Source organism: Aquarana catesbeiana, linkage group LG05 (assembly GCF_042186555.1).
Source record: "Aquarana catesbeiana isolate 2022-GZ linkage group LG05, ASM4218655v1, whole genome shotgun sequence".
NCBI classification, from domain to species: Eukaryota; Metazoa; Chordata; class Amphibia; order Anura; family Ranidae; genus Aquarana; species Aquarana catesbeiana.
The window spans coordinates 573,070,473-573,093,982 of NC_133328.1; the positions used below are offsets into that span (position 1 = coordinate 573,070,473).

Here is a 23,510-nt window from a genome sequence, read left to right on the forward strand (position 1 = left end):
GGTCAATGCAGGAGAAGATTAAGCCTAGGAAAATACCGTATTTATCGGCGTATAACACGCACTTTTTTCCCCTTAAAATCAGGGGAAAATCGTGGGTGCGTGTTATACGCCGATCCCCACTAATTGTGATCTATCGGCGGCGATCGCCGCCGACATTCACATAGCGTGTAGTTTTAAATATGGCGCCGTGGAGTTCGGAGGGACTCGGCAGAGCTGAACGAGCGCCGCCGAAATCACAGTGACTGGGCGGAGCCGAGATACACATAGTCGAGTGTTCTCGGCTGTTTCCGGCGCCGCTCACAGTCGCGCCCAGTCCCGCCATTGGACCTGTGTTATGTCCATCATAGGGCGGGACTGTGAGCGGCGCCGGAAAGAGCCGAGTACACTCGACTATGTGTATCTCGGCGGCGTTCGTTCGGCTCCGCCGAGTCCCTCCGAACTCCGCAGCGCCATATTTAAAACTACATGCTATGTGTATGTCGGCGGCGATCTGTCCAAGCTGGGACACTGGGGGCAAGGCTGCACTGACCACTGGGGCAAGGCTGCACTGACCACTGGGGCAAAACTGCACTGACAAGGCTGCACTGACAAGGCTGCACTGACATGGCTGCACTTACAAGGCTGCACTGGGGCAAAGCTGCACTGACAAGACTGCACTGGGGCAAAGCTGCACTGACAAGGCTGCAATGGACACTGGGCCAAGGCTGCACTGACACTGAAAAGGCTGCAATGACACTAACAAGGCTGCAGATGGACACAATAAGGCTGCATTGATAGGCATTTTAATGTAAGTTTTTTTTCCTTAAACTTCCCTCCTAAAAGTTTTTTTTCCTTAAAATTCTCTCCTAAACTTGGGGTGTGTGTTATACGCCGGCACGTGTTATACGCCGATAAATACGGTAATCATGTAGTCTTTTTTCAAGAATAAGAGACAAAGTAAAGTTGCAAGAAAACTGAAAATTTCCTATCAAATACTTACCGTAATTTTCCTTTCCTGATGGACTCCATAGCAGCATACGTATGGGTTAACCCCTCCTCTACCCCTCCCCTATAGGACCCCACTCCCATAAATCTTTGCTCTGAGCCAAAAGCTGCGTTCCGTAACTAGCCTACTCAAGACACTGGGAGGGAACTCCTGCTGCCATGGAGTCCATCAGAGAAGGAAAATTACGGTAAGTATTTGATGGAGTCTGTCAGAAAAACTGAATATTTCCTATCAAATACTTATCGTAATTTTCCTTCCCTGATGGACTCCATGACAGCATATGTATGGGATCTAACTAGCCATACACACTATGGGTGGGCAATGCTGAAGCAAAGGCTTTAATTTGTACCATCAACAGACAGGACCTTCAAGCCAAAATAAACAGAGGATAAAGAAGCAGGCTCTACACAATAACGAGCCATAAAGCCATAAATGTATTTTTTTGAGTTCCACAAAGCCGCCCTACAGATTACATTGGGAGCCACATGCTGCGAAGCTGCCCAAGATGTAGACTCAATCCTGGTCGAGTGAGTGATCACTACCTCCAAAGGAGCCAGGCCTTCGGCTCTGTAAGCCTGTCAGATGGCCTGGACAATCCATGCCACAATTGTCCTAGAAAAGGCATTCTAAAAGCTTGAAGGAAGTTGTAGTTTGTAGATATAACATCACAATATCTGAGAACCAATGGAAGGCACTGCTGAGAGTCGAACTCAGGATTCCCTGTTTACTAGACATGTGCTTTAACCAACTAAGCTGCAGCGTGACCTCTCCCACATCTAAAGGATGCAAGTTAGTAAGACTTCAACCATTCTGGTCCTTAGGAGGAGGACAAAAAAGGAACTCGGCCCCTGGCTCAGAGCAAAGATTTATGGGAGTGGGGTCCTATGGGGAGGAGTGGAGGCAGGGTTAACCCATACGTATGCTGCCATGGAGGCTGTCAGGAAAATATAAATATTTTAGGAAACATCCACACAATGGAAAATAGGTTTTGGGTAGTGAAAAACTGAATACAGGCACCACATTCCTAAAAATAGAGAATTTCAAAGATACAGGAAGTGGGACTTTTAAGGTGCCTATTAAATAAACAACAATTTTTTATTTTATTTTTTTAAATATATATTTTATTGGATTAACAATATATTTAAAAAATACATTTAATAATCAATTATATAAATTTCATACACCGTTGCAGCCACTTGTACTCAACATGTTTCGCTCTAAAGGAGCTTCTTCTGGAGTTTTATAGTGCTGCATGAAGTTTAATACTTCAAAGATAATACATGATAGTAACATCATTGATAACAATAAAAGTGTTGCAATATATTACATTTCAAAACATAGGAATTATTATCAGGCCGAGAGAAAAACTTACCAATCTAAAATCAATTCTTGAGACGATCAAATAAATCTTCCAAAATCTGGGTTAAGACCAAACATTGCAGCCATAGGGAGAGAAGGCTTCTTTAAAACTATATAAAGGAATTATTTTAAAGGAATTATTTTACATACCGTTAGGTACAGTAACACTAATATTTAATATAGACATAACTAATTCGTCCAAATGTAAGAAATTACCTTAGTCACCTGGATATATCAAATCCGACCAATGAATTTCCTCATTTCAAAAGAAATTAAGTCAAAAGATGCTGGAATTCATGAGACCGTCAGTTTTCTAAAGCATATAGCAATGTTGTTTACAAACCCTTCAGATACCCTCTTGTACCAACTTCGGTTATTTAAAAGGTCCATAATCATGTCTTCATATGGTGTGCGATCCATTACCACCAAGTTGCCCCCCTCGTCAGAGGGCTTGATGATTAAATTAGGATTGTCTTGTAGGGCATGGATCGCCTCTTGTCCTAATGTTAAGTTGGAACAAGAGTCCCTTCCATTTATTTTGCTCAATCTCATTTGTGACTTGTTTTGTAAAAGTCCAAATGTTTGGATTGGCTTGAAGGGCCGGAAATGCTTGAGATCTGGGTTTGTATTCTCTAGCAAAAAAAAAGAAAGAACTGGGTCTGTGGGGTTAGGGGAGGAGGAGGGATACCCATAACTCCATTAGGTCGTCTAAAGCTTTTAAATCATTTACTGTAATTTCTTCCGAAATGGGATTATCTAGGGGTTGTGGCGGAGTTTGCGATTGCTTTTTTCATAGAAAACTTTGAACATTAATTTGCGTGAAAATAAATTTATGTCCTTAATGAGCTCAAATTTGTCTATTTTTTGTGTTGGACAAAATGTTAGCCCTAGGCCTAACACTTAGATTTGTTCATTAGAGAGGGGGAAAAAATGATAGATTGATTACTTCAAACTGTTTTTTAAATGGGTGTCTTGTGACTGACTTGTTCCGTATTAAATACTTTCTTTAGGTCTAGTGCTCGGTGAGAATAAATGGGTGCAGGACGTAAATCGGTCTGGTGAGGGTTCCCGTTTGGGTGACTTACCTGATTTAGCGAGTTAGTGAAGGGTGTTGAGGGAGTGCTCAAGGATGGGATTCCCCCTGATTGCTCTGAGGGGCCCATTGATTGTGAAGTGGATGATTTGTCTTGTGCTAAACGTCGACCCGTAGTGGGGGTGCACTTGGCTACAGGTAATTGTGCATATCCTGTTTGCGTTAGTGCGGACCTTGAGTCTTACCTGTGCGCGTGCGTTCATGGACCTGTGAAGAAGACATGGAAGAATATGATGAAGTATCAGAATCATTGGGATCATTAGAAGGTTCTTTCGTTTCAGATTTTTTATTTTTATTGTTCCATCTCTTATTTTTAGCATGTGTCCAGTTATAAGCTGTATTGTTGTCATAAGCTAGTTTGTCATGCATAAACTTTTTTTCTGTTGTTTTTAGAATCTCAGCAACAAATATTTCTAAATCACTTTTTAAAGTTAATTCTCGTGAGCTAAATAAGGTTTCGGATATTAAATTCTCATTAGCCAGATAGAGCTTTTCTATTTCCCTGTCTAGTGACTCCAGTTCAAGTGAATATTGTTGACATAGTAGGTGCATATCTGGATAGCACAAACCTGCAAATTGTCTTCCCAATTTGTTCTAAACTCCGGTTCTACTTTATTTAGATTGGGGAATATTTGTATTATCAAACCCCAAGGGAAAACCCCTTCCTCTATATATTTAGGAAAATACCACTTTTCCAGTTAACTCTGGACTTTTTTCCAACATCCGTTGGAGTCGCAAAAAGAACCTCTCCATGGAGAGACCACCACTATTAGCATTTTGGGATCAATGGATTTTATCCATTAACCCACTAAATGCACTGCAACAATACCCAGCCATTTTAATATGAAACCAATTGAAACCTCTTAGAACCCAATTGGACTATATAAGAAAAAAGGAAAAAAGGACTCTATGTACTGCTAAAGATTCAAATGTACAAATATTGATCTAAAAAAGATCAAGAAATCTTTTGGTTTATTCATTACCCATAGTAGTTGGGTGGGTACACTCTAATATGAGAAAATAGGTTTTGGGTAGTGAAAAACTGAATACAGGCACCACATCCCTAGAAATAGGGAATTTCAAGGAAGTGGGACTTTTAAGGTGCCAATTAAATAAACATTTTTGTTGTATAAAAATTTTTTTGGATTAACAATATATTTAAAAAATACATTCAATAATCAATTGTATAAATTTCATAAACCGTTGCAGCCACTTGTACTCAACATGTTTTGCTCTAAAGGAGCTTCTTCAGGAGTTTTATAGTGCTGCATGAAGTTTAATACTGCAAAGAGAATACATGATATTAACATCATTGATAACAATAAAATTGTTGCAATATAATTACAGTAATTCATTTACATTTCAAAACATAGGAATTATTATCAGGCCGAGAGGAAATCCTACCAATCAATCTAAAATCAATTCTTGAGACGATCAAATAAATCTTCCAAAACCTGGGTTAAGACCAAACGTTGCAACCATAGGGAGAGAAGGCTTCTTTAAAACTATATAAAAGTATTATTTTAAAGGAATTATTTTAGATACCGTTGGGTACAGTAACACTAATATTTAATATAGACATAACTAATTTGTTCAAATGTAAGAAATTACCTTAGTCATCTGGATATATCAAATCTGACCAATGAATTTCCTAATTTCAAAAGAAATGAAGTCAAAAGATGCTGGAATTTATAAGAGCCAATCAGCAGTTGGATTTTTCCTGAATTACAGGAAGCTGCCCGCATTAAAGGGGAAAAGTATCTGTCAGGTCACCTGTATCCAGGTGACAGATGCACCCCGTTGGGGTCAGGAGGGCACCGCTATGATAGTGGACCCTAAGGCTGACTGCTGCAGATGGAACCCGGGGTGGTTCAGGAAGGCAGGTCCCCTGGAGCAGCAACACGGATCCCACAGTGAGCTAGAGCATAAGATTCCCCAGGGCACGGAGTCTAAGAGACAGCAGGTGTTCACCAGAGCCTCTAGTGGTGAGGATGGACTGGGCTGCAACTGGCTCCCGGGTGCGGCCCCCAGGGTCTCCCAGCTCAAGCTCACGGTAGGCTACAGGAGGGTGGAGAGGAAACAGCAGCCCAGGACAGCAAGGGATAGTAAGGAGGTAGCCAAATGTTGGGGTGACTAGCAGACAAGGATAACAGAGAACGCGCCAAAAGTCAGGGTCACAGGCAAAAAGGGATAGTCAAGAACGCGCCAAAGGTCAGGGTCACAAGCAGACACGGATAGTCAGGAACACGCCAAGATCGGTAACAGAGACAGAGACAAACTTAGAGCACACTGCAAACAGGAAGCCAAACACACAATATTGCACGGCAAGGCAGGCTTGGAGAATACGGTGTTAAATAGTGGTTCCTGTTGAGGCTAGGGTAGAGCCACACAGAGGGAAGATTACATAAGCATGCAGGTGTGAGAATACAAGCCTGAAGGCTGATACACAGACCAGGTAAGAGACAGACAGGTCATGAATGTATTACTGCAAGGTCATGACAGTATCCCCCCTCTTATGAGGCCTCCCCCTCCCCCGCTTTGGACCAGGCTTGGAGGGGAACTTCAAATGGAACCTCCTCAGAAGACGAGGTGTGAAGACTTCAGATGCAGAAATCCAAGATCTCTCCTCAGGACCGAAACCTTTCCAATCCACGAGATATTGAAGGACACCTTTATAGAAGCGAGAATCCAAAATTTGACTAACCTCATACTCCTGATCATCTTCAGAGACTGGAGCCAAGGTAGGGAGAGGTCGGGAGATCTTATTGAAAACTAAAGGTTTCAGAAGGGATACATGAAAGGAGTTTGAGATCCTGAGGCTTTTAGGGATCTGGAGTTTAAAACAAATAGGATTCAGCTTAGCTTATATTGTAAGGACCAATGAATCTCGGGGCAAACTTGAGAGAAGGAACCCGGAGTCTGATGTTCCTGGTAGAAAGCCAGACTTTGTCTCCTGGCTGTAGAGAAGGTGGCTTACGCCTGCGACGGTCAGCAAAACTTCTGAACTTGTCGAGAACGCGCCAAAGGTCAGGGTCACAAGCAGACAGGGATAGTTGGGAACACGCCAAGATCGGTGACAGAGACAAACTTAGAGCACACGGCAAACAGGAAGCCAAACACACAATATTGCACGGCAAGGCAGGTTTGGAGAATACAGTGTTAAATAGTGGTTCCTGTTGAGGCTAGGGTGGAGCCACACAGAGGGAAGATTACTTAAGCATGCAGGTGTGAGAGTACAAGCCTCAAGGCTGATACACAGACCAGGTAAGAGACAGACAGGTCATGAATGTATTACTGCAAGGTCATGACAGTATCCAGCAGTGGGAAATCTCACTGTTGTATATATTTAGAGGATCAGAGATTTCAGCGAATCAGTCCTACAAAGGAAAAGCAAAAATGGAGTGGTATATGATTTGTATATTTTCTAAGTAATTCATTCATAAGGCACAAGTAAACCACAAATTAATATTAATAATATAATCAATGGTCCCATGCAGTGTCCCCATTGCAAGGGCGAAGGGGGTAATGATAGCCTTTGGGAAAACATATACCCTGACCTTTACGTCCGTGCAAACGGACCCGGAGGGGCAGTTTCTCTTTATTAAGGGTATGCTGCAAGGACATTGTTATACGTTTGCTTTTGGGGATTTTAATATCACCTTGGACCCCAAACTAGACACCTCAACAGGTAAGACCCCGCTATCCTTCAGAGCCCTTAAACATGTTAAACAATTTTTTCGATCTCTCCATCTAGTAGATAGCTGGCGGATACTAAATATGGAGAAGAAAGACTATAGTTATTACTCAAAAACCCATAATGTCTATTGATTTAATTTTGGTGGATCAGTATTACCTGGATTAGGTGAGATCTGCCACCATTGAATCTATAACAATTTTTGATCATGCCACTATTGTGTTAACATTTCTTCCGATATCTGTAGGTCATCGGGAGCGGACATGTCCATTTAAATGAGTCATTGTTGGATGATAAACAGATATCGGAGGATTTACTGCACAAATTGGCAGGATATTTTGAAATAAATACATCTGGGGAAGTATCGGACCAAACAGTGTGGGAAGCTCATAAGGCAGTCATTAGAGGGGAATTAATAGCACACGGCTCAGAAGTTAAAAGTGAAAAAAGGAAAGAGATTGAGGACCTGCTGGAAAAAATACATGATTTGGAGACTAAACATAAGACTAACCTTGACCCAGGTGATGCCAGACAGCTGGAGACACTAATGCCCTGTACACACGATCGGACATTGATCGGACATTCTGACAACAAAATCCATCAAATTTTTATCGATGGATGTTGGCTCAAACTTGTCTTGCATACATACGGTCGCACAAAGTTGTCGAAAAATCCGATCATTCTGAACGCGGTGACGTAAAACACGTACGGGGCAGTAGCCAATAGCTTTAGTCTCTTCAATTATTCTGAGCATGCGTGGCACTTTGTGCGTCGGATTTGTATAGACACGATCAGAATTTAAACGATCGGATTTTGTTGTCGGAAAATTTTATATCCTGCTCTCAAACTTTGTGTGTCAGAAATTCCAACGGAAAAAGTCCGATGGAGCCCACACATGATCGGAATTTCCGACAACACAATCCGATCGCACTTTTTTCGTCGGAAAATCCGACCATGTGTACAGGGCATTAGAGTAGTGCTCTTCGGATGCCTGGACAGAAGGGCCAAGGACAAACATAGATTTTTTGCGCATCGATTTCACGAACAAGGGAATAAATGTGGCTGATTATTGGCCAGACAATTAAAAAAGCAACATGAACTCTGTCATGTTCATAATATACTAGTTAATAACAAACAGGTAGTGGATACTAAGTCTATAGCTGTGGAATTTCATCGTTGAAGGTGTTAAACATCTAGGGAGATCAAAGGGTTAAATGTGTGCCTAACTTGTATTTGTGTGTGCTATGAGATGCTTTTACTAAGGGATGTGATGGTTTTTATTCCCTGCAACAAACAAACAACCACATCTCCACTGACAGGACAAAGATCTGTATTGTTTGCATATGCAGAGCTCTGTCCTATCTTCCTCCTCGCCGATCAGCAGATGGCGGTGGACATGCATTGGCTGGCACCCCCTGATTGGCTTGTGCTGTGTCTAATCACAGCACAGCCGGTAATGCAGAATCACGCTTATATATATGATATTGCACACAGCGGCCTCACTGTACCAGTAAATCTACAGGAGGATGCTAACTGGATAACAACCATCATCTTCTGTCAGCGGGATTCAGAATGTAAACAAAAGAAGAGCCGGCATTCATTTTTTTTCTCGCTGATAGCAGATGAATCGTGGTTGTTAAGGATGTGGCGGGTGCAGGCTCCTTAACTAGCTTAAAATTCATACGTTCCTTAGGCGCTTTTGGACCGCCCCACGTACTTTTACTGTGGCAGGCTGGTCCATTAGCGCGAAATAATGTACAGGTACGTTGCGGCTTCATCCGGGTCTGGGGCACACCATGTGTGAGCCGCTGGCGACCCGTCCCCGCTGTGATTGGACACAGCATGAGCCAATCAGCAGCACCCGGCGATCTCTCCCGAGAGAGGCAGAACGGTTGTCTGCCTATGTAAACAAGGCATATTGCCGTTCTGTCAAAGGGGAAGATGGAGATCTTGTGCTTCTGCTAAACAGGAACACAGATCTCTCAGATCCCTCTCTTCCCCCATTCAAAGCCCCCTCCCCACAGTTAGCAATCACTCCCTAGGAGCACATTTAACCCTTTGATCGCCCCTGATGTTAACCCCTTCCCTGCCAGTGTCCTTAGTACAGTGACTGTGCATTTTTTTTAGCACTGATCATTGTATTGGTGTTACTGGCCCCCAAAAAGTGTCACGTAGAGTCAGATTTGTTTACTGCAATGTTGCAGTTCTGCTAAGAATCGCTGATCGCCGCCATTACTAGTAAGAATAAAAGTGCCATAAATATATCCCAAAGTTTGTAGATGCGATAACATTTGCGCAAACCAATCAATATACGCTTATTGGGATTTTTTTTTACCAAATATATATAGCAGAATACATATTGCCCTAAATTGATGAAGACATTACATTTTTTACATTTTTTCATTGGATATGTTTTTTTAGCAGAAAGTTAAAAAAAATTATTTTTTTCAAACTTGTTGGTCTTTTTTTGTTTATAGTGCAAAAACCACACAGTTGATCAAATGCCACCAAAAGAAAGTTCTATTTGTGGGGAAAAAAGGACTTGCATTTTGTTTGGGTACAGCGTCGCACGTCCGCGCAATTACCAGTTAAAATAGCGCAGTGCCAAATTGCAAAAAATGCTCTGGTCGGGAAGGGGGGTGAAACCTTCCGGGACTGAAGTGGTTAAATATCGCGTGCCTGGACTACTACGTAGGTAACACATGCATGTATTTATTTACTTTAGTGAATTTACTTTAATGCTGTTTTATGAGGTATTTACTGAGTACTTTAGTTTTTTTAGATAAATACCACATAAAGGGATAGTGAATTGATTTTTTTTTTAGTATTGCGTGCAATATTTGGGAAAAATGTGTCATGTGATCCAAATACCACATGCAATATGCTTTCGTGAATTGATGCCCAACGTCACATAGAGGCTGACTTACTAAGGGATTTGAGAGTGTTTCCGCAATAAAATATGTGAAGATGCACTTTAATTATCCAATCATGTGCAGATGAAAAAGGCAAACAGGAATGTTTTTTTCACATGATTGTATAATTGGAGTGAATCTTTAGACATTTTATTGTGAGAACATTCTCAAATGTCTCCTTTAGTAAATCAACCTCATAATGACTTGGGTGCTTTTCTTTGCAACCCTCTTTTGTGAACCCAGAGCTTCTTGATGATGAGGGGGTGTTCTTGATGCCCTGGGCTTACAGGAAGTGAGTGAAATGATGCTGCCCATCATTCCACCCAGAAAAAGAATAACCTTTTTTTAACCTGGTGGAAAGGAATTTTTGTGGAAAAAATAAATAAATAAAAAAATGGGTTTTTTTATGGGCTTTTCAGGTTCCAGTGTGATTGTAGATTCTCTGTACAATCTCCTTTACATTTATTAAAATGATGTATTGTGAAGGCCTTCCTAAACATTCCATTTAGTTTGTGACCATATAAGCAGACCCCTTGTACTGCATAGTTGTTGGTAGATCCAATGGAGTTTATTCAATGAAATCATAAAGTTTAGTCATCCACAAACACCCCAGGTCAACCAACTGTTATACACCACTGTATTGCTATTTTTACGCGCCCAAAATGCTGAAGAATCTAAGGCTTCATGTACACAGGACGTTTTTACTACCTCTCCTGAACGATTTAACTTGACAAATAGTAACCCACGTTTAAAACGTCCATTTTGACGCGTTTACATGCCGTGTTTTGCCGCATTTTCAAACTTTTTTTTGTTAGGATAAAAAAAGTATTTATTTTTTTGCAAAAGAGCCAAAAATGAAAAACCCTTGTAAATGAAACGCAAATTACTGTGTTTAGAAGCGTTTGGCGCTTGAAATGCCTCTAAATTCAGCTTCTGAACCCATTTTTTGCGTTCCAAAAAAAACCTCTAAACTCAACTGCCTAGAAACTGTAAACGGCCCTGTGTACATGTATTATTATTATTATTATTATACAGGATTTATATAGCGCCAACAGTTTATGCAGCGCTTTACAATATAAAAAGTAGACAATACAGTTATAATACAACAAAATATAAGAGGATTAAGAGGGCCCTGCTCAGAAGAGCTTACAATCTAATAGGGTGGGGCAGGTCGTACAAAAGGTTGTAACTGTGGGGAATGAGCTGATGGAAGTGGTAAAAGATTAGTTGAAGACATGATAGGCTTCACTGAAGAGATGAGTTTTCAGGGATCACCTGAAGGAAGCAAGAGTAGGGGATAGCCGGACAGGTTGAGGTAGCGAGTTCCAGAGGATGGGAGAGGCTCTGGAGAAATCCTGGAGACAAGCATGGGAGGAGGAGACGAGAGAGCTTGAGAGTAGGAGGTCTTGAGGAGAGCGGAGAAGACAATTTGGGTGATATTTGGAGACAAGATTGGTGATGTAGCTCGGAGCAGAGTTGTGAATGGCTTTGTATGTTGTGGTTAGTATTTTGAATTTAAGCCAAAAGAAAAGATATCCCCTGACTGGCACAAAAATTACATGATAAGTAAAAAAGTATAAATTTTATTAGTAGCGTAATTACTTTATAGGATACAGAATAAAAAAGGGAAAAGGGGAGCGGAATGTTATAAATAGTGCATATAAATTATGGCAGTCACCACAGCGATTGACAGTATTATCTATGGTTCACCCAACGCATTTCGGAGTTTTCAAAATCTTATTCTTCGGGAGTACGTGAGAGGGTCAATCATGTGTATGTTTTCTGAAACTGTCATGTGCATAACATTCCAATAAAGTATTAAAAGCAAACAAGAAAGTTGAGCAGAGTTGTGTCTTGGATCTGCCTGTTTATAATCTTTTATTACATTTACATTAGATATGAGTATGCTTGCTAGATGGTAGCCAGAGCACTCCGGGAAGAGGATAATCATCCAATAATGCTGAAGTCAATGATCAGCAGATTGCACATAAATAGGAACAACATGAAGACTGCTCAGCAACCTCCTTCTGCAGTGCTTCAGTTTATATAAGCTGCTTGGCACCAATACCAGTGCTGGGCATGCACAGTAACACATGCCCACTTGCTAATTCATGTCCATCAGTTATCCAATGCACAGAGTTATGGGCAGAAGTATGTGCATAAGCCTGCACTGGTTTCCATACACCAAAGTGACTCTGTCCTTCCTGACAGTTAATGTCAATTTAACCGCTTGCCAACACCCTATAGCACATTTACTGCTACAGGGCAGCCGTACTGGGCAGGATCACGTATATCACGTATCACGTATATATATGTGTGTGTGATTCTGCACTTCTGGGTATTGGGCGCGAGAGCGTGCTGCCGGCGGCTCACCCCTGCTGTGATATTACACAGCAGGAGCTGATCAGCTAGTCCTGCGGACCCAATGTCTGCCGCCACCAGCTGATCATTCGGTACACTGACAGAATGGCAGTCTGCCTATGTAAACAAGGCAGATTGTCATTCTGTCAGTAGAGAAGGCATGGATCCTTTGTTTCTGTAAGGCAGGAAGACCAACCAATGCCTTCCACTAGTAAAAGCACCTCCCCCCACTACACTGAAATATTATCTAGGCAAACAATTAACCCTTTGATCGCCCCTGATGTTAATCCCTTCCCTGCCAGTGTCATTAGTACAGGGACAGTGCATATTTTTTGTAGCGATCACTTTAATAATGTCACTGGTCCCAAAAAGTGTCAGTTAGGTGTCCGATTTGTCCACCGCAACATCGCAGTCCCGCTTTAAGTCCCTGATCGCCGCCATTACTAGTAAAAAATAAATAAAAGTATCCCATAGATTGTAGACACTATAACATTGTACAAACCAATCAATATACGCTTATTACGATTTTTTTTTTTTTTTTAACCAAAAATATGTAGCAGAATACATATTGGCCTAAACTGATGAAGAAATATAATTTTTTTTCTTTTACATTTTTTTATTGGATGTGTTTTATAGCAGAAAGTAAAAAATATTGTTTTTTTTTTTCAAAATTCTCGGTCTTTTTTTGTTTATAGCGCAAAAAATAAAAACCACAGAGGTGATCAAATACCACCAAAAGAAAGCTATATTTCTGGGGAAAAAAGGACATAAATGTTATTTTGATAGTGTCACACGACCACGGAATTGTCATTTCAAGTAACGCAGTGCCGTATCGCAAAAAATGGTCAGGAATGGGGGGTAAATCTTCCGGAGGTCATGTGGTTAATGGACTTATTTTATCAAGGTCTCCTTGCCAGTGTTCTCATCTCCTCCCTCAATGTCCCAGTACAAAGCTGAAAGAATGGGGGTCCATTCTACCTGCTGCATTGTATCCAGTGAAGCGAGTGTGCATCCTGTCAAGACAAGTCCTCTATACAGCTGATTTATTCCTAGAGATAACAATAACTGCATGTGTTTGTTTCATGCAGTGCGGTTCTAAATCAATGGCTCTTTACTTCGAAACTATCGATATTTTGCTTTGTACATTCGTATTTTTTACAAAATGTTAAAAACTTTATGTGGCACGGAAATGAGACAATCATCCTTCGTGACCTGTTGTAATTTACTCCACTAATAACCTCAGTCACTCGACATTTTGTCTTGTATTACATATTTTTTTGTAAAGAACAATTTTCTTATCAAGAATGTAAATTACATTTCCCTTCTCTCTCCTAATTAGTTGTGCACTATTCATGCATAATTTAGTTTTTAAATAAATTATACGCAGAAGTCTGGATAATTGGAATGACCAACTGCTATGAATCAACTTTCCTTGTTATTTTTTTGCTTCCCTATTAGAAATGGAGTGTTTTTCTGAGATTTAATGAGATGAATTATTGTGCTCACAGGGTACAGTACATCAATAGATCATTTTCAAGACAGACGGTGCTTACCTCCATCTTTTGAGCCAAACATGGAGGTTTCGAGTAAACTTTGTACATACGTAATGATTATGCAGCATTTTGAGAGACTATAAATCTTTCAGAGATTTATAATATATCACAAGTAATAAGTAAAACCGTTCTTCAAAGGACGTACGCCCAGTCTGTGACGAGTATTTATCAAGGTTCACTTGCATGGTAAACTTTGCTGATTTGCATATTTGCATGTCATTACTCTTAATGAAAGTGGTTGTATTTTTTTTTTTTTAAATAATGTTTTTACAGGGTCACCTTTACTGAACGTTTTAACCACTTAAGCACCGGAAGGATTTGCCCCCTTAATGACCAAGCCATTTTTTGCGATACCGCACTGCGTCGTTTTAACTCACAATTGCGCGGTCGTGCAACGCTGTACCCAAACAAAGTTGGCGTCCTTTTCTTTCCCCACAAATAGAACTTTCTTTTGGTGGTATTTGATCACCTCTGTGTTTTTTATTTTTTGCGCTATAAACAAAAGAAGACCAACAATTTTGAAAACAAACAACAACATTTATTACTTTTTAAAAAAAAAAAAATACCCCCCCCAAAAAAAAAAAAAGAAGAAAAAAATGAATTTCTTCATCAGTTTAGGCCAATATGTATTCTTCTAAATATTTTTGATAGGAAAAATAGCAATAAGCATATATTGATTGGTTTGCGCAAAAAGTATAGCATCTACAAAATAGGTGATATATTTATGGCAATTTTATTTTTAATTTTTTTTACTAGTAATGGCGGTGATCAGCAATTTTTAGCAGGACTGCGACAGTGCAGCAGACAGAACAGACACTTTTAACACTTTTTTGGGACCACTGACATTTTATACAGCGATCAGAGTTAAAAATAGCCACTGATTACTGTATAAATGTCACCGGCAGAGAAGGGGTTAACGCTAGGAGGTGATCAAGGGGTTAAGTGTTCCCTAGGGAGTGTTTCTAACTGTGGGAGGAGTGAACTGAATAGAGGAGCAGAGAGATCGCTGTTCCTGATCACTAGGGAACAGCAGATCTCTCTCTCTTTCCCTGACAGAACAGGGATCTGTCTGTTTAGATTGACAGATCCCCGCTCTGTCTCTCTCTGAAACGATCGCGGGTCGCCGGCGAACTTCGTGGCCACCGGCCACGTGCAATGGCACCAGTGCTGCTGGCGCATGCACCCCCTGGAGCTTTTAAAGCAGCTACGGCAATTCGCGCAGCTGTGCCAACCTGCCGCAGTGAAACTGTGGCGGCTGGTCGGCAAGTGGTTAAAGTGGAATTAGCGTCCGATATAGAAGTATAATAAGTAATGCTCATTCAGGTCCCATTCACACTAGGCACTTCACCATGGTGCATGAGGCTCCAGCCTTTAGGTGCTGGTGGAGGGCACAGATGGAACTGTCCAGCCTTGCTGCTGACAGCCTGTTAAACTCTATGAGCTGTTGATAGCTGCTGGGGTGCACCAAGCAATACTAACGTTTAGGGCAGTATGCACCAAGGGACGAATGCATGGAATGCAAGAAATCCAGACATTCATCCCTGAGCGCACACTGCCCTAAACATTAGTATCGCACAGTGCACTCTACAGACCCATCCAGTTGCAGAAGCTGTCAGCCTCTCATAGATTTTACTAGGTCGCCAGCAGCTAGGCTGGATGGTGAATGTGTGCTTTCCACCCATATCTAAACACCAGAGGCTCATGCTTTTATAGCTAAACACCCAGGGGTTGATTTACTAAAGGCAAATAGACTGTGCACTTTACAAAGTGCAGTTGCACTCAGAAAGGGCAGTTGCTCCAGAGCTTAGTAAATGAGGTAAAGCTTCACTTTGTAAAGAATACCCAATTACATGCAAGGAGAATTTTTAAAGAACTGCTTTTTTGCTTGAACATCATTGGATGATGGAAGTAAGCCGAGCTTCTGCTCATTTACTAAGTTCTGGAGCAACTACACTTACAGAGTGCAACTGTACTTTGCAAAGTGCACAGTCTTTGCCTTAAGTATATATAAGATGACCAGATTTTTAAAATGAAATCCGGGGACATATTTTTTTTTTTTATTGGCAAACGATAAACTATTTATTAGCATATTTTCCTCAAGTGATATATGCAGTGTATGTGCTATGTGTTTATGGAATGATTTATGATATATACAGTGCCTTGCAAAAGTATTCACCCCCCCTTGGCTTTTTACCTATTTTGTTACATTACAGCCTTTAGTTAAATGTTTTTTTAATCTGAATTATATGTGATGGATCAGAACACAATAGTCTAAGTTGGTGAAGTAAAATTAGAAAAATATATACATAAAACTATTTTTCAGAAATAAAAAACTGATAATTGGCATGTGAGTATGTATTCACCCCCTTTGTTATGAAGCCCATAAAAAGCTCTGGTGCAACCAATTACCTTCAAAAGTCACATAATTAGTGAAATGATGTCCACCTGTGTGCAATCTAAGTGTCACATGATCTGTCATTACATATACACACTTCTGTGCTGCCTCTCTGCGTAGATGATTGCCGTATAGCCACGCCCCGACATGTTTCATCACAAGGACTTAATCATGGGATCCCATGATTAAGTCCTTGTGACAAAACATGTTGGGGCGTGGCTATACGGCAGTCATCTATACGTGATGTAAGACGTTGAATTGGCACGCTGCATTGGGAGGTGGAGGTTCGTGTTGAGGAGCGGGTGAGAACACCATCAGCCACGTTACCTTGGTTCCGCCACGACCGCAATATATTGCTCAACTAGTGCATGGAATTCCTTGCTGTGATTTTCCTTGCTTTTTGTGAATTTGACATATGTGAGTACAATGGTGATGAATTTTTTAACTTTTTAAATAAATCGTTTGAACGGTGTCACACTATTGGAGTGTTTTTGTCATTCACATGTGGAGGAATCACTGTATGAGAAGTCTTTTGAGGCACAGGATTGGAGTGTGGAGATCCCCATTTACAAACCCCCTATATAAGCGGGTTGAGGCAAGTTTGGCCAAACACGAGAGTGTGAGGCTGATGCAGCTGGTGAGTGCGTTTCTTTGAGGAGAGTGGAATCTCGAGCACGGTGGTGTGGTTTTACTTGAAGAAGTGCACATTGAATATTTGGAGAATTATCACTCATTGATTGTTTTATTATGCTTATGAACCTTTTTACACACACCCACTGTTTATTTAAAGAAAAACTTTAATAGGTGCGCACTTGTCACAGGGTGATATTAGTTTATTAATTGATTTTAATTGATGCATTAATTGATTTTTACATTATTTGATTGTTCACTGATCACAGGGTAGCATACACCTTTATCACATTTTTTTTTAATTTTTTTTTTTTTGAGGTGCATCACCCTTACATTTATTGATTTTTTCACATTTATGATATGTAGTTGAGCACCACTATTTATTCCATTATTTTTTATTTAAATAGAGGTATAGATACTGTGCACATATTTGATTTATTTAAGTGGCAGCTGTAGGAATTTCTTGACACTCATCCAGGAGTGCAGTGGTGGTAACACAAGTGAGGGCGGGTTGTTCTTGTGGACCATCAGTTTAGGTTTTACTATTGCACATATAAGTCCATTTGTACAATTTTATAGATGAAGTGTAGGGCAGTGCTGCATGTATTTGCTTTTTTATTGATTTGTGTTAGATGAGAGAACCAGCTAACACAATTCCCTTATTGCTTTTTGAGATTTTTTTAGTTGTATGGTAGTTGTTTAACTTGATTTGTTATGTCCACTGTATATTGGTAACCAGTGGCTCAGCATATTGGTGGTCCGTGTGCCCCCTGTATGATGGTGGTCAGTGTGCCCCCTGTATGCTGGTGGTCAGTGTGGCTCCTGTATGCTGGTGTTCAGTGTGGCTCCTGTATGCTGGTGTTCAGTGTGGCTCCTGTATGCTGGTGCTATGTGCAGGGTTCAAGAGGATGCTACATACAGAATGCAGGGCCCAGGAGGATGCTACGTACAGAATGCAGGGCCCAGGAGAATGCTACGTACAGAGTGTAGGGCCCAGGAGAATGATACGTACAGAGTGTAGGGCTCAGGAGAATGCTACGTACAGAGTGTAGAGCTCAGGAGAATGCTACGTACAGAGTGTAGGGCCCAGGAGAATGCTACGTATAGAGTGTAGGGCTCAGGAGCATGCTGTGTACAGAGTGTAGGGTTCAGGAGAATGCTACATACAGAGTGTAGGGCTCAGGAGAATGCAATGTACAGAGTGTAGGGCTCAGGAGAATGCTACGTACAGAGTGTAGGGCTCAGGAGGATGCTGCGTACAGAGTGTAGGGCTTCCTCTTGCCCGGTCAGTGTAGGTGGATGACCATGTCTTGGTAGGTTTGCAGTTGTGCCATACTCTTTCCAATTTCGGATGATGGATTGAGCAGTGTTCCATGAGATGTTCAAAGCTTGGAATATTTTTTTTATAACCTAACCCTGCTTTAAACATCTCCTCAACTTTATCCCTGACCTGTCTTGTGTGTTGCTTGATCTTCATGAGCTGTTTGTTCACTAAGGTACTCTGAGGACTTTACAGAACAGCTGTACTTATACTGAGAATAAATTACACACAGGTGGACTCCATTTACTAATTAGGTGACTTCTGAAGACAATTGGTTCCACTAGATTTTAGTTTAGGGCATCAGAGTAAAGGGGGGCTGAATACAAATGCACGACACACTTTTGACATACCGTATTTATTTGTAAAAAAAATTGAAAACCATTTATCATTTTCCTTCCACTTCACAATTATGTGCCACTTTGTGTTGGTCTATCACATAAAATCCCAATAAAATATATTTACGTTTTTGGTTGTAACGTGACAAAATGTGTAAAATTTCAAGGGGTGTGAATACTTTTTCAAGGCACTGTATTACAGAGATATCATGCATACGTTTTTGGATTATTATGCCCTGACATATACTTTAAATAACTCTTGGATAACATGCAGCTGTCTCTTCAGTCCTTGCACACTAGACCATGACATAGACATCCCTATCGTTCTGAGCATGTTATAAATAGTCAAGCATGGTTGGTGATATAAGGCATTAGACAAGGTGCCATCATTTGCGGGTGTGCATATGCGCAGCAATAATGCTAAATATAGTCCAATCTAAAATGTTCTCATACAAAGAGTTGTAACCAATGCAACCCTTTAACAATATAATTTTGTTTTCTAACTGCACTTTTAAAAGTAGAAATTTGAGTGGCTTCTCTGGGTTGATACACATCTTTGCACTTTGCACTGCTTTATTAAATGAAGACATTTTTTTTTTCTGAAAGTTAATATTTCGTGGTCTCCCTTTGCAAAATTACTTTTATTTGCTCAGCTACAAATTCGATGTAATTTTCTTCTGCATTGCTTCATGCAAAGTTTCCTCATCTTCCCATTTATTCAGAAATACATTTCAAGCTGTCATATTAAATAAAAGTTTTTTTTTTCACTCTAGGTCAGTATAAATGAGTTTTCTTAAGCCACCGTGATTACGGTCTGTATTATATTACATAAGACCTTTGCTAGACAATTCATTAAACTTTGAAGTGGGTGTTCAAGTTTAATTAACTGCCACTTTGGTAAAGGTGCTGTAAGTTTTCTATTGGCAGTGAAGTAATTATTAGCACAAGATAAGAACCGAGAGGCTGAGGACCCTGAAAAGAAATCAAAATGTAAATTCAGCTCACGGAAGATGGAAACGTAATATAAGTAATTGAGGTTTTCTGAAGGAAAAATCCATTCGCTCTTACAGTGTATATTTTATTTATTATTTTGTTTCAGCTTTAGGCTATATATTCGCAGTTAAGTGGATTTTATACGTCTATTAAAATGGACCTAGATCATATTCAGTATCAAAGATTTGTCTTACTTTCTACTTGGCTTTCTTTTAAAGAAATTAACTTTATAAATACCATCTTTTCCCACAGGCAGGGTGACTGGTATTATTTTTCTTCTTATACTGCTAGAATGTCTTCAGAATCTGCTAGTTTATAACCCAAATTCACATTTACATTAACTGCCCATAAAGGGAAACTTCTCTCTTGCTAAAAAAAAAAAATAAAGTTATAATGTGCATAAGTCATTTTGGAATAGAGTGTTATTAAAAATTACCATTTCATTTTCATTTACTATTGTCCTGACTTTCAACCCTTGTGATATGGCAACCTGGGGGCATTCTGTATACCACATATGTATAGAACTCTCATTTGCTGCTTTTGTGAATGGTACTCTGCTTGAGTGAGGTGCTTATGGGAAGAACAGTTCGGTGTGATGCAATACAAAAAGTACCGGAACATAGATAAATGCTGGACAGTGAACAAATCAAAGGCTAAACTGCTTTAAGCTGATCTTCGGGCAATTTTTTTCCCTATGCAGTGGGGCTGTTCTGGCACTGCATGGGTTAACTGTTGTTTTGTCCAAGGGCAGCCAGAAAGCTGTATAGTCACCCGATCCTCCGCTCCAGCAGCAAACAGTGCTCCCCCATGATCCAGCGGTAGACTGTTCCTGACGTTTTAATGTCCACAGCAGGTCTATGGTCGTGATGACATCAGGAACAGTCCACTGCACAAGACTGGGGGGCTGTAGGGACTGGTCTTGTGCTGGGAGGATCAGAGGATTAGGTAAGTATATCTCCACGCTCCAATCCCCTAGACCAGGGATCTTCAAACTATGGCCTTCCAGCTGTTGCGGAACTATACATTTCATGAGGCATTGTAAAACTCTGACATTCACAGACATGGCTAGGCATGATGGGAATTGTAGTTCTTGTACAACTGGAGGGCCATAGTTTGAAGACCCTTGCCCTAGACGAAAGCAAGCAATTAATCTGTACAGTGCAGGCACAGCCCAACCACATGGGAACAAAGTTGTCCATAGTTAATTTTTAACAGTTTAAATTAAAAAAAAGAAGTTTCTGTTACATATGTTTACAAATATATGTGAAAGTCACACTGCTGCTCCAAGGCCCCTCCGTATAATGTGTCCCTTATGTCCAGGCTATAAGAGCTCCTGTCCTGGAACATATACAGTATTGCAATGAATAAACATTTTTGTCCTTCATTAATCTCTTGGCGCCAGCACCTCCTGGCCCTTTAAGAGATTTAGGATGCCGGAAGGTGGGTTTTAAGATCATGTGACCACCATGATTGGCTGTCACAGAAGTCACATGATCTGAAAGCTCCCGATCGCTACTTGCAAACTTTCCGTTAGCCACTGGTAACTCTGCCTGGAGGGTGCAGGGCACATGCTCTTGGCGCAGATGTATTTACATCAAAATATTACACATTCCCTGCATTTTCCATAAATATGCATTGTGATTAATGATAAACGGTACAATAGATCAAATATTCCCTATAGGTTATCTAACATATTAATTACTGGTAACAAATACATATAGCACAGCTTTATGAAAAACAGAGACTAACACTTTAATTTTCATACTCCTAGGTGCTAGCCTCCTAGATGACATAAGCCGGTACTTCTGGTTCCATCATTCAGAAGGAGACACCATGACAGTCCAGAACCCGATCTGGATGAACCAGTGCGCTGCCATCTGGACTGTAGTTGCCTACGTGGTGGCTGACTTGGATGAGATGTTGCCAAGATAACAAGAAGGCAGAAAGACATTGGTCTGGTGTCTCATCTGCATTCTGTGCACACCAAATTTATGCAATTTTCTTTCTTTATTCCATTTTATCAAATTTTACTGTCCCTTTTTATTTCACTCCATATGAGATATCATATCATTTTACGCATATATATCTTTTGTTTGTACTTCTATTTTATTGTCCAATCTGATTGCATTTATCTAAGAGCTTTGTATTTGTATACAGTCTACTTCTGCCTGATTACTTGAAATAAAGACGTGGATCCACAGCTTACTGTAATTCAGTTTATTGCTCCATTTTATGCCAGCCCTTCCTGTGAACTTGCAGCAGATCATCATTTTATGCAGGCAGTTTTATATCTCCTTTCTGCCTTTGTGTTGCTGCTATTTTATCATTGTGATTGTATGTGACAAGATAGGGCAGGGCAAGCATCATTGCAATGCCGGCTGCCTAATTTACTCCAGAGACCTAATGTATATACAGTAGAACACAGCAAGTGGGGGAACAGCTTCTGCAAGGCTTATTGGAAATCTCTGAATACCTGTCACATAGCATAGCGATAAAACAGACAAGTCACCTGGCTCAAAGTCATTAGATAATATCACATGATTTCAATGAATCATTTATATTGAAGAAGTAGGAAAAGTTGCAAGTATATGACAAGAAGTCTTGGCAAAACATATTAGGCAATAAATAGAAAGAAATGGATGTTTGCAAGGTGTCTCTGCCTTTTGTTTCTAAACACATACTGTCATCCACTAATGGGAACAAACATCCAGGTGAGATAGTCAGATGAAGTTTGCCTCATTTCCAGGCTGGAGGACATCCAGAATACTCTAGCATTTTCCTCCCCAGCCTTTTAAAGCCCTTCCTTCAGCCTCCTGAGCACAATCCCACCTCTCCACCCCTCTTCCCATCCTCTGCATAAATAGTTTTATTTTTTTTTCTTTTGTTTATCTCTTTTTCTGATATAAAGCCTGCCCCATGCATGTCATTCCCCTTAGGCAAATGCCGCACACACTGCCCGCTGTGCCTCCCAGGATGTACATCATTTATCCCAGGAGGCATAGGCTTTCAGTGAGGAAAGGAGGAGGGGATGGGCCTGTCCGTGCATCATTGGAAGGCTTGCTGCCTTAACCCAGAACAGCCAGCAGTCTAGCGATAACATCACAGTGAAACATGGCAGCGTGGGACCGAGTGCAGCTCTCAGCTGGATCCACTGGGTGGGTGAATATCAAAATTTAGCAGAACTCACCACCAGGTAGGTAAGACTTAAAAAAAAAAAATTGAGGGGGGTGGGGTGGAGGGTAAAGTTCCGCTTTAATCATGGAGGCTCAGCATCACATGTGGACATTTTGTAGAGCAGTCTGCAGTCAAATATAGCCTACCTAGGACTGCCCATGCCTTCTGACTGACAGACACCCCTCAAGGCATTTTCATATTTGCATAACTCCTCCCAAATGCCAGTCCACTGATTATGTAGCACTACTCCTGTAGGAGCCACTAGAAAGATGCCCAGAGTTTGTTTTCCCAACAGTTTCCCCGCAGCCAGGCACATGGTCACAGTTACTCTTTGGTTCCATGAACTTTTGTTTATATTTTTGGGTAATGTGGATAGGGTTAGGAAATTTAATGGGATACTTCAAAAAATGTACAAGTAGATGGACACTTATCTTCTATAAAACTATGAGCCTGTAGCAAACTTGAGGAGATTAATCTTCCTTTGGACAGTCCAAGCAAAGTCCTTTCACTGTAGGTATAAATTAAAAAAAAAGCCTTCACTTTAATGTCTGTTCCTTCATTAGGCATGAAATTCGTCTGCTCCTTATTTACTAGCGAGTCGATAATGTTTATCAGTCTGGAGGCTAGGACCTTCGTAAGTATATTTACAGTAAGTCAAATTTAAAAGTGAAATAGGCCTATATAAGGAACATAACAGGGGGTCTG

The 23,510-nt window shown here is 40.6% G+C and overlaps 1 protein-coding gene across 6 annotated transcripts in view; it reads left to right on the forward strand.

Moving 5' to 3' along the window:
* The window catches only part of CPQ (carboxypeptidase Q), a 713,444-nt gene extending 691,613 nt beyond the window's left edge, over positions 1 to 21,831 (forward strand). For all 6 annotated transcript variants that reach the window (XM_073632010.1, XM_073632012.1, XM_073632011.1 and 3 more), the window contains one exon: positions 21,403 to 21,831. In XM_073632010.1, the coding sequence (XP_073488111.1) occupies positions 21,403 to 21,563 (161 nt within the window). In that variant the 3' untranslated portion in view covers positions 21,564 to 21,831. The remainder of the gene's footprint in view (positions 1 to 21,402) is intronic.
* Positions 21,832 to 23,510: the final 1,679 nt, after the last annotated feature.